At 31.4% G+C, this 12724-nt stretch overlaps 1 protein-coding gene across 2 annotated transcripts; it reads left to right on the forward strand.

Moving 5' to 3' along the window:
- The first annotated feature begins 68 nt into the window (after positions 1–68).
- Positions 69–7536, forward strand: LOC113857934 (homeobox-leucine zipper protein HDG2-like). Of its 2 annotated transcripts, XM_027490255.1 has the most exons (13): positions 69–554; positions 750–1015; positions 1448–1662; positions 2024–2141; positions 2283–2471; positions 2741–3184; positions 3490–3591; positions 3685–3885; positions 4099–4273; positions 4846–5117; positions 5961–6056; positions 6155–6546; positions 7006–7394. In XM_027490255.1, exons 2-12 carry the CDS (start codon positions 911–913, stop codon positions 6518–6520), a joined length of 2283 nt encoding a protein of 760 aa, XP_027346056.1. In that variant the 5' UTR covers positions 69–554; positions 750–910; the 3' UTR covers positions 6521–6546; positions 7006–7394. The 2 variants fall into 2 exon arrangements, with proteins under 2 accessions (XP_027346056.1, XP_027346057.1); XM_027490256.1 differs by lacking the exons at positions 69–554; positions 750–1015 and having other exon boundaries at positions 1306–1662; positions 7006–7536.
- The last annotated feature ends 5188 nt before the right edge of the window (positions 7537–12724 follow it).

Genomic DNA, 12724 nt, shown 5'->3' on the forward strand with positions numbered 1-12724 from the left:
CTCTCCACTCTCTTGCAATTACACCTCTTTTGCCCTCCATTTAATGCAATTGCACCCTCTCAATACGCTCTGCAATTACTCTTCGCTGCCACATTTTCCTCTATCTGTTCCCCACTTCCCTCCTTCAATGCCTTTGTCCCTTTCTCTTCTCTTCTTCTTCCTCTCCTCTCTGTAAACACCACTTTCTTACCATTTCACCAACTTCACTCACCCTATCCCTTTTTCATCACCTTTCTAGTCCCAATACAGATCTAGCTACACCTTCATCTCCAACTACTATTATCACTCACTCTCACTCGTAAGTTTTAAATCCAATATCTTTCAAAACTTGCTTCCATTCTTTCATCATATTCCTTCGGTTCTCTAACTCTAAGATCACTTTTTTTTTCCCGAAGTGAAAGCTGCTTAGTACATTTTCCCTTTTTCATGTTTTTAGTGAGTTGGTTCATCACCACTTGCTAGGGCTTGTTGGGTGTGAAAGGGAACGTGATTAGGTTTGCAAGAAAAAGATATACTGAAATATTGGAAGCGTTGTAGGAATCTCCGAGATCTTCGTGGGTGTTATATATATTTAAAACGGAATGATTTGATTTTGTTTTGTGAAAGGACAATATCAGAAAATCAATCAATTTCTTTGCCTTCTGATTCATATATATGCTTATAGCGTATATTTGTTTGAACTTTTTAGATTTTTTCTTTTTTCTTTTTTTGTCTTGGAGGTCACGTTTGTTAATCTATGCGTTTTGTAGTGACACACTGACTTCGCTTTGACACTGCCAGCTCACAGAATCCACAAGCTCGGCCTCTTTAAGTTCGTTTTCTCTATCCAAGAACGTTGCGGGGTAGAAGAAAGAGAGAGAGGTACGATTCTATGTGTACTAGTCGGTGGTGGTTTTATGGTATGTAAAATATGCTAGCCGGTGTTATTATTCCGGCGAGAAACATGCCATCCATGATTACAAGGATCAACAACGGTGGTGGGTTTGGATCATCTTCAGCTCTCACTCTTGGCCAGGTCGGTGCTTATTATAACCCGGGTTTTGAACTTTTGATTAAAATTTTTATACAAAATTGAGACTTCAATTTTTCACTTTTTTATTTTTTATTTTTATTTTTGTATCAAAACTCCGAAGGTCTTTTTTTTTATTTTTATTGTGCCATCCAAGCGAAATATCCATCTCGATATTCGAAAGCCGCGTTTCCTCCATCTCACACACCGTTTGAAACTACTCTCTTTTATTTTAAAACAAAAGTCAAATGTAAAAAAAAAACGCACAAATTTCACTTCTCGTTATTTTTTTTCTTAATTAAAAAATTCCTGAGGTTTGTGACTGTCTTTTCTTTTCTGAGTGTACCGTACTATATACTACATGTGTTGTATTGTGTTTTTGTTAGATTGAAAAACGATAAGCCTCGGGAATCTTAAAGATCTGTAGAAATGTTCCAGCCAAACCTAATGGAAGCTGGTCAGCTCCATCCACTGGAGATGGGTCAGAACACTTCGGAGAGTGATGTTCCTCGAATCCGTGAAGATGAGTTCGATAGTGCTACAAAGTCTGGTAGTGAAAACCATGAAGGTGCTTCTGGTGAAGACCAAGATCCTCGTCCCAAAAAGAAGCGTTATCACCGCCACACTCAACACCAGATCCAGGAAATGGAAGCGTAAGCTACCCCAAAATAGACCCCACCTTCATTGTATAACCTAATTTGGATTAGCTTTCGTAAAATTACTTATAAAAGAAAAAAAAATAAAGAGAGAATTTTTTTTTTCCTAAACTATAATCAAAATATGAAGCTAATGTTTTGAAGAAGTTAATTGAAATTTTTTTAGAAACATAAAAATGTATAAATTAATTTTAACTTATAAAATTTTTTATTTATTTCATCTCTCTATATTTTTTTTCTTCTTAAAAGTGCTTCTGCAAAAAATTGTCTAAACTGAACTTATATTTCATGCTGCAATTGATTTTTTTTTTTTAATTATTTGAGAAAAAAAATTTAAATTTAAATTTTGTTGTTGAAGTTTCTTCAAGGAGTGTCCACACCCAGATGACAAGCAAAGGAAGGAACTAAGTAGAGAGTTAGGGTTAGAACCATTGCAGGTTAAGTTTTGGTTCCAGAACAAGCGCACTCAAATGAAGGTATATATATATATATATATGCTTACGTAATTGGGGTATATGTCTGTATTTGGTGCATATTAAATCCCTTTAATTATATGTAGGTGGTACTTGTCTTTTCATGAGTTACTCATAAAAAGGGTGTTGTTTTGTTGTTTGCAGACTCAACATGAGCGCCATGAGAACACACAGCTTAGAGCTGAAAATGAGAAGCTTCGTGCAGATAACATGAGGTATAGGGAAGCTCTTAGCAATGCCTCGTGTCCTAATTGTGGTGGACCAACCGCTATAGGAGAAATGTCATTCGATGAACATCACTTGAGGCTTGAAAATGCAAGGCTAAGAGAAGAGGTACATCAATTAATTAGGCAACTCTTATGTGACACTATGTCGTTGATTATTCTACAACCATGGTCCAAATAATTAAACGAAATCTCGAATTTAAGTTTTATAAATAATAAAAAAAATATCATAAAAGAGTATTATCATTTTTTTTAAAGGGTTTATTTGACTCAATTCAGATTAGTATGGACTCAATGTGACTTGTAGATTTTGATGGGTTGCAAAGCTCAAAAAGATGGTTGATTATTATGTAACGTTTTTTGACTTTCTTTTTTCAGATTGATCGGATTTCAGCAATTGCTGCCAAGTATGTAGGGAAGCCAGTGGTGAACTATTCAAATATTTCCCCTTCTCTCCCTCCTCGTCCACTAGAACTTGGAGTTGGTGCTGGTTTTGGTGGCCAGCCAGGGATTGGTGTGGACATGTATGGAGCTGGAGATCTTCTGAGGTCAATTAGTGGACCCACCGAAGCTGATAAACCAATAATAATAGAGCTAGCTGTTGCAGCTATGGAGGAGCTCATTGGAATGGCACAAATGGGTGAGCCTCTTTGGTTAACTACCCTTGATGGCACTGCCACTATGCTAAATGAGGATGAATACATCAGGTCCTTTCCCCGAGGAATTGGCCCAAAACCTACTGGCTTCAAATGTGAAGCTTCAAGAGAAACCGCTGTTGTTATCATGAACCATGTCAACCTTGTTGAGATTCTCATGGATGTGGTATATATACATGCTTTCCTACTCTTGCATTACTAGTTTGCACTTTTGCAATTCACATTTTTATTATTTCAACCATTAAACTAATTGTGACACTGTATATGATACTGTTCATAGTTATTTTAATTTCTCTTAATTTTTATCTTTTTTTGATAGTATACATTCATGAAATATACTTCTTAAAAAAAAACTAGAGGTGTTTCTTCAATGATATACAAATATATATATATATATATTTTCAATTCATGGTTTTTAAGCTCTAATTTTTCTAGATCTTGCGTGACATTTGATTCCTTTGTGCGTTTCAGAACCAATGGTCCACAGTTTTCTCTGGCATAGTCTCAAGAGCCATGACTCTAGAAGTGCTATCAACAGGGGTGGCCGGGAACTACAATGGTGCCTTACAAGTGGTACATATATTTATATAGCATCTATTTTCTTCGTTAAAGTAGTTTAAGCTGCTAGTAAGAAAATACAAATTAATCAATTTTTTGATTGTGCAGATGACAGCAGAATTACAACTTCCTACACCTCTTGTGCCAACTCGTGAGAGTTATTTTGTGAGGTATTGTAAACAACATGCCGATGGGACTTGGGCTGTTGTGGATGTGTCTTTGGATAATTTGCGCCCAAGTCCTTCAGCGAGATGTAGAAGAAGACCTTCTGGTTGCTTAATTCAAGAAATGCCAAATGGATATTCAAAGGTAACCAATAAACTTGGCGGTTTGTACACGTTCGAATTTTATTTCCATATTTATTTTTTAATTTAGAAAGTGAAACTAAGGACAACGATATTCAAAGTGTGAACTTAAAGAGATACATTTACTCTCTCTATGTATCTATTAGTTAGATAATCTTTTATTTATTTTATTTGTTCAGTTCTTAATATGGCTTAACCTATAATCTCTATGTGTAAGGTCACATGGGTTGAGCATGTGGAAGTGGATGATAGAGGAGTTCATAGTCTTTACAAGCAGCTTGTTAGCTCTGGACATGCATTTGGCGCAAAACGTTGGGTTGCAACCTTAGATCGACAGTGTGAAAGGCTTGCTAGCGCCATGGCAACAAACATTCCCACCGTAGATGTTGGCGGTATTAATTAAAAAATATTCATTTTCTACATATGAAGTCTTAAAATATTATAACAACCCCTTTTCTGATGCGCTATTTATAATTAGTTAAAATTTATTAAATCTTAAAAGATTATGAATGAAATCTGTTAAACAAGAAATTGAACTCACGATTTTATAAATAAATTTTCTTAATAATGGTTTATTTATGTGTAAAAAGTGACAAAATGATTTACCAAGGAAACGTAAACACATGGTTTTATACCCATTTTGAGTGACAGTTGTCTAGTGTTATTTTATGATTATCAATAAATTTTGATTAATAATAAATTAGAAAAAAGTAACATGCATTTTAAAATTATTAGTTAAAATTCTAAAATTATTAAAAAAGTAAATTTTATTTTTAATATATTCTAACGTAATTTACAATAAAAATTATTATATATTAATTTCTTAATCAGTACTTTTAGCATACTCGTAAACGATGCTCTAAAAGTAACGTATTACAAAGTGTTGTTTTAGTGTTCTTCAAAGATTTTGGTAAGAACTTTTTGGTATATTAAAATTAACTTCGGATTTTTACTACAAAAATAGTGATAACAAACCAAGAAGGGAGGAAGAGTATGATGAAACTGGCTGAAAGAATGGTAATAAGCTTTTGTGCTGGAGTGAGTGCTTCCACTGCTCACACATGGACTACACTCTCTGGGACCGGAGCCGATGATGTAAGAGTGATGACTCGAAAGAGTGTAGATGACCCTGGAAGACCCCCTGGCATCGTTCTCAGTGCTGCCACTTCTTTTTGGCTACCAGTTCCACCCAAAAGGGTTTTTGACTTTCTCCGTGACGAGAACTCTAGAAATGAGGTATGTGATGAATTCAATTAGGTTAACGTTTTAGGTTGCATTATTGTGTGTTCATAGGCTCGTTATTAGACAACCTTGATATATATGGTAATGTTGCTTACTTGGTGGGTGTATTCATATGAGTTTTTCCTTCTCTCTCTTTCTGTTTTAATTTCTTGAATTTTGACAAGTCTAGCTATTAATTGCCCCAATTATTTTATCATATGCTTTTGATTACATTTCTTTTTCAAATTGCCAAAGATAGTTTCATAGATACCCTTGATTTTAAATTAAGACCGGGGGCATGTTTGATGAAACAATGTTAGATAGAATAATGATAGATGTATAGCTACTTTTACACACAATTTTAATTTAATTATATTTATATTATGTTCATTCTATAATTGATTCCAATTGATTTTCTGCTCACCCGTGTCGTGATTCTATTGATGTAAAGTGATGTTTTCAGCAACAAGCATTAATATGTATGTTAGATAAGAAACTTCATTTTCTTCACCCCTCCCCCCTTTTCTACACGTGTTTTTTCACAAATTAATTTTGAAGACATGTTTGTAGCTGTACATTTTTAAATCAACATGATCTTCAGAAAACTTATCGTTTATTAAAAAATAGAATGAACTTAGTAAAAACAAGACACGACCTTTGAACTGAAAGGAACACTGAAAATACTGAGACTTGTGAAAAAGTGTTATAAAATGAATGAAAGATTTATTAGTCCTTGAATTGAAGCCTGAATCATGTGTTCGTAGGTTGGTGCTAAATCTAATTTCTTGATCCTCATTTGTATTAGATTTGTATATCTTTCTAATGCCATTTTAACATTTTTGATCCCTTTAACAACAGTGGGATATTCTTTCCAATGGTGGAGTTGTCCAAGAAATGGCACACATTGCAAATGGCCGTGATACTGGAAACTGTGTGTCTCTACTTCGAGTAAATGTATATTGATGCCTCACTATTTATCAATTTGAAAATTTGATATTCCTTACTTTCCAGTTAAACTGAGCGAATTAAATTACAATTATATAACCGTGTAGAGTGCCAATTCAAGCCAGAGCAACATGTTGATTTTACAAGAGAGTTGCACCGATTCGACGGGCTCTTTTGTGATTTATGCTCCAGTAGATATTGTGGCCATGAATGTAGTTCTAAATGGAGGAGACCCAGATTATGTTGCCCTTCTTCCTTCAGGGTTTGCTATTCTCCCAGATGGGACAACAGTGCATGGAAGTGGCATTGGTGAAACTGCGCCTGGTGGATCTCTTTTAACTGTTGCATTTCAAATATTGGTTGATTCAGTTCCAACTGCTAAGCTTTCTCTTGGATCTGTTGCTACTGTTAATAATCTTATTGCCTGCACTGTTGAGAGAATCAAGGCTTCCTTATCTGGTGAATCAGCTTGAACTTCAAAAGACTAATGGATTGGGTGGTATGCACAAACAATTTCTTTAAACTTTTATACTTTGACTTTCATAAGTTTCTTTAACTTATTTTAATAAATTTTATAGTTTAATTCATAGCATAAGTCTTTATATAATGAAATTTATTGAATAAGTACATGGTTATAAGTTTTGTATTTAAATATATCCTAAACATGTAGCTCATTTTTGTAGGTGGTAACATTTTAATGACTGGTAATTTGAGAGAGACTTGTGGTATGTTAATTTTCCAATTGCATTAATTAACGTTCAGGAAATTTTTTTCAGAGCAAATAATTACTTATTTTTTGAAAACTATTTAGGAAGGGATAAAAGATAAAAACTGGAAATAGTGAAAATTTTGGTTTTGCCTTATATCTATTTTTGCTCGTAGAACTGTGCTACCTTAAGTTGTTTCGATCTAACTCTTCATCTTAATGTGATGTTTCTATTTGGTAACTATGATGCAGGTTAAAAGAAGGATAAAAGGGATGCATTGCATTATGGAAAGTGAAAAGGTAGTGAGCAAGCAACTTCGGCTTATATTACAAAGATGGGAGAAGTCAAGAGCGCACCTTGCATGATCCCTTCTCAGCACCCCAATAGTGTTCTGAGAGGATTAAGGTTCGGGAATTGACTTCCCTAGATATAGTAAACGTTAAGAGCTCATATATTAAGACCTTGCAACCCTTAAATTTACCATTAATCTCAGACTAAAAATATAAATATATAGCTAGGATTAACCTTTTGGGTGACTGGGGTTTAGCTTTAATGTGTAAACTCTTATTTTCCTTCTTCAATTGTGATTTGTGTGATTTAGAAGTAGCACCGGCACTAGTTGGTGGGAAGTTTGCATCTAGGACACACTGGCTAATTTCTCATCACCTCTTTTCCCTTTTTTAAGGGTTATGTGAAATGGATGTGTTCCATTCTGCAAGTTATGACTTCTTATTTTGTATTCGTTACCTTATCGTTGGATAATCAAGGTGGTAGTGGGTTATTTGTGGGATGGTGTATTGTATAATTAACAAAGGTAGAAGGTAAATTTTTCTTAAATTAATATCAAATTATGAACAGGTTTTTAATTCCCGTATCAAACTGACCGGTATATACTTCAGAAATTCGCTCTTAATCTTAATGTTATCCATTTATCGGATTTATTCCCAACAACGAACATTAATAAAGTTATTGATTGATTCTAAATGGTTATTTTCAAATCCTTGTGAAATTGGTCAAAACGTATTATGTTTGTCAATTATAGACAAGCTTTTTAGCTCCTAGTCATCAATGATATTAAAAGGACTACCTTCCAATTTTTCTAGCAAGAAACTTAAAAAGAATGTTATTTTATACATGAGAAAGGAAAATCATGATTATTAGAAGACTTTTATTTTAATTTTAAATAATTTTAATTGTCAATTATAACAAAATGAATATTTTTCACTAATTTTAAATGTTTTTTTTAATAAACATTGTTTATTATTATTTTTTAATTAAAGAGTTCTCACAAAGTCATTCTTTGTGTAAAAACATACTTAATAAGGACAGTTTTCGTTGTAAGATTGTGACATATATACTTATTACAAATATTTAATATCGATTGAACAAATATTAATTTATATTTATCTTCTGACAATTAAGTAAACAAGTGACATGAATAGATTAGGGTTTCTGCTGCAACCACACTCCCTCTCAGAATCTGTTTCTGATGCTTCAAGAAACCCCAATCTCTCATGCAGACCAAAAAAAAAAAAAGTGACATAAATGAAATCTAATCAACAAGAACTTCAATGACATAAAACAGAATTTATAGAATTTAATCAAAAAATTAAAATATGATAAACAAGTTTATTGATTTAAACTATATATATATATATAATCAGATTAATATACTTGAGGCCATATCACGTGATATTTATATTTTAAATTTTGATCATTTATAAAAAAAATTAATAGTTGAAATTTATTATTCTCATTTTCACGTAAAAAAATAACAAAAGGCTCAATTGTCTTGAAGTGCTGTACTGTGTCATGACGTAGACAAAATTTGACAAAACCAAATAAAACTGGAGCGAGAAAGATACAAAGGATTATTGTAGTTTGGCTGATGTGAGTTGTCCACGGCCAGATCCGGATAAGATCAGGATCCTCTGCAGTAATGACGGAAACTGCAAGGGATACGTTTTCGCTTAACCAAAAAAATTTACCTAAACAAAATTTAACAAAACGTGATTTTAACTTAAATTAAAAATTTTAACTTAAGTGAATTTAGTTAAAAAATAAATTTTCACTTAAGCTAAAAAATTTACTTAAACCAAAATTATGAAAAATTTTAAAACTTTATTTTCTATCTCTTTAAACTGCAAAAAATTTAAGAAACATTTATTTTTCATTAATTACTACCTAGTTATTAAAAAATCTTACATATTTTATTCCATCAAATATTTCGAATGTATTGTCTAGTGTGCTACTTGTGCTAAACAGTAGTGAGATAGAACCATTTGAAATCAAGTTAAATTGTTAATAATTGTAATAAGAATTATAGGAATGATAACTTTTAGAAATTAGTTGAGAAATAGTTACATTATTACATGTTTTAAAATACTTAAGTTTTTGTATTATGATTATAATAAAGTATGATCATATGATCTTGCACAAATATTTTTAAATATATGTCTAGTGTGCTATTTGTGCTAAACATTAGTGAGGTAAAATTATTTAGAATCAAGTTAAATTATTGAAATGATGATAAGGATTATAGGAATGATAACTTTGAGAAATTAGTTGAGAAATAGTTGTGATATTACATATTTTGAAACACATAAGTTTTTGTTGTATGATCCTAAAGTGTAATTATATGATCTTGCACAAATGTTTCTCAACTTTTATGCAGTTTAAAGAGAAAGAAGATGAAGTTTTAAAATTTTTCACAATTTTGACTTAAGCGAAAATTCACTTTTTAACTAAATTCGCTTAAGCAAAATTTTTTGGCTTAAGATAAAATCACATTTTGTTAAATTTCGCTTAAGTAAAAACACATTACGCTCCCTGTAGTTCCCGCTAACACTGTAGAGGATCTGGATCTGCCAGTCAATAACTTATTATTATTATTATTATTATTATTATTATTATTATTATTATTATTATTATTATTATTATTATTATTATTATTATTATTACTGTTGTTGTTGTCAACACTTTTATTATTTCCTTAAAAAACAGGTACAGAGAACCTTCATTTTTTTTTGTCAGAAGATAGTGAAAGTTATCCTAACTTGCAAACCAAGAATCATTAAACAAGGGACACAATGTTTATGAATCGACTTCCGTGGGAGATACTCTGCATTACATGATATAGTTATCTCTAATGTTCAAGATTGGATTTCCAATAATTGCCCGTACCTAAAGTGTTTGATCATTAAACAAGGGACACAATGTTTATGTCGTGAATATTCTTTGAACGAATTAAACCTTCGCATTGTGCGATTTAGAAGTTAAATTTTGAAGGAAAAAGAGAGGAGAGGTTGAAATTTTTATTTCTAATTAGCATTCTCAATTTTTATAATTTTTTGAAATAAAAATTCATAAAATGATAGATTAGTATAAAATCAATGTGTTAATCTTTTATTCACTTTTATAAACATTATATTACTTCTTAAATTTAAAAATAAAATATTTGTCAAAGTCTATAGAATACCATGACAAGGAGCATCACTTCTTTGTATAGTTGCGAAGATGTTAAAAAATCCTATTATTGATGTAAAACCAAAATTTTCTTTGAATTCTATATATTATAACGATCCTTTCATTTGCGAATTATTATCCAAGGTCTTAGAATATTTACACTGTGAGAGAACTTTGCATGTCATACACAGAATATATCGTGTTTGGTGTTTTTGCTAAGAGATAAACATAAATAAATGATATTTTTCAAATTTGCTGGTTTTCTCAAGTTACAAATGGATTACAACTGACTAGGGTAATGTTCGGCACTTGAGTTTATTTTTTAGGGGTGAATATATTAATTCAGTCATAGATAATTTCATGAAGGAGCTAATTGGTCAAGAGGTTTTGCACGTTTTATCAAAGATCAATTTGACTATGTAGGTGAAGAATAATTTCTTTTTGTTGATTTCAAAATGAATTTTAAGGATAATTGGGTTAATTCTTAATTAGCTGTGTTTCTTTCGTCCTATTTATGTCTCAATCATCTGTGAGGAAGAATAATTGTGTATTTGGGTAAGTGTTTACAAACATAAGTTTGAATCAACTTGATTATATAAAATTGATTTTACTTAAGAATGAATTTTTAATAATATGATACGTGTTTGGAAATATTTCTTTTAAAAGTAAGTTTGTAGTAAAATTCAGTATAAAATCTTTAACTCAACATAGAAGTTACAATTTACCATGTTGATTCAAGCATGAGTTTGAAGGCAAAATCAATTTAACTTGAAAATAATCAAACATCAATTTCTTAAGTATGTCAGATGTTTAGAAGTTATGAGTATCATATGCCCAAGTCAATATATGCATCTGCTATCTTCCTTAGTTCAAGCTTTTAAGAAAGCTTCATCCGCTGTTACAATATCTCTACTATCAAAATGATCATCAGCATTTAAGGCATTAACATGTTAACTTTTGTGATTAATGTTCTCTCGTTGTGTTTTCATTGTCGGCTTAATGGGTTCTCTATTTTGGTTGAATATGGTTAGCAAATCATTAGAATATCATTGATATTTGTTTATGAAGGAACACCAAAAATTTTGGTTGCTTAGTATTTTAAGTGTTCATTTAATCAACTCCATAAAATTTCTATTCATTTTAACTTACAATCTTAGTATTTGCTGTAAGTTCATATTTTTTTGGTCCACGCTTAAACTTGATTTGCATTTACGGGTTTATGAATATTAATTGCATAACAATATTTACAAAGTTAGAAAAACAAAGAAGAGGCTAAAGCAGTCATATTTACGGTGACATAACGTAGAAACTGACCTTTGAGTAAAGATGATTATGTGTATACTGCATAAGACACCATACCAAAGACCCATTTTTTAAATAAGGAATAGAACCTAATAAAAATTCGAAAAATCACTATGAAATATTAAACACCAGTAGATTTGTCATTCTGGATTTTACATATTTGTGTCCATCCACAAGTCATGATTTCTGTTAGACACGAGCACATGCCAATAATTAATGAGAAGAATAAGATTTGGAGGGTTTATTTTAGGAGGAATAAACAACAATATTAGGTGGTTAATATGTTACCAGTAAGTTACAATTTACAAGAGTTTTATTAGAAGTTTAAAATGTCTGCGACAGTAACAATTGGTTTTATTTGGAGTTAATACTTGGTTAATGAGTCAATTACAAGAAGTTCTTTTTGGAGTTAAATAAGGGGAAATTGTAAAAGGAAAGGAGGAAGAGAGAAAATAATACAAACTGTGTAATTCTCTGTGATAAGGAGATTTTCTCTTGTGGGAGAATTCTGTCTCTTGAGTGTCTTTTCAATTTATCTAAATAAAATAATCATTCCTTTCTCAATTCTCTATCTGTCTTTTTGTTCAGATTCATATTATTTTGTTTTTACATAAACTGAGAATCTATCAGTTTGCGATCAGTCTACTATAGACATATGTGAAAACTGATACAATACATTGATGATTTTACAGGGCTTTTCATATCCTCACAATAAAGTTATAAACAACTTAAGCTATCCTAACTTGATAAGTATTCATAGTCAGAAACAGTTGATTGACTGATTTGTGTAACATGAAAAATGGTTAGCCATAAGAAGAATATAATATGAATCATATCACAATAGGGGTTTACAATTGTTTGAATATAGTGCTCCATTTCACTTTACACATCCCACTTAAGTCAACATTTAGGTGTACCTCATGTCAATAAAGCAATTCATATAACAATATGTAGGAAATTCACTTTCTCGATTGATTTGTATTCTTTTACTAATTTGTTTGTTCTGTGTCTCAGATTTTGCATCTGAATCGGTTTCCACACACAAAATGTATATGTAGAGGTTCAAAATAACTAATCCAAATAGTAAGCATTTTATTTCTTCTCATAGCAAAGTATGCAACATGATGGAAGTAGATGTTTACCTGACACAAAATCTTTTTCTCAGATATGCAATAGAAGGAAACCTCAGAATAAAATACAAAC

The sequence above is a fragment of the Abrus precatorius genome, unplaced genomic scaffold (assembly GCF_003935025.1).
Source record: "Abrus precatorius isolate BTA unplaced genomic scaffold, Abrus_2018 Scaffold2, whole genome shotgun sequence".
Lineage (NCBI taxonomy): Eukaryota > Viridiplantae > Streptophyta > Magnoliopsida > Fabales > Fabaceae > Abrus > Abrus precatorius.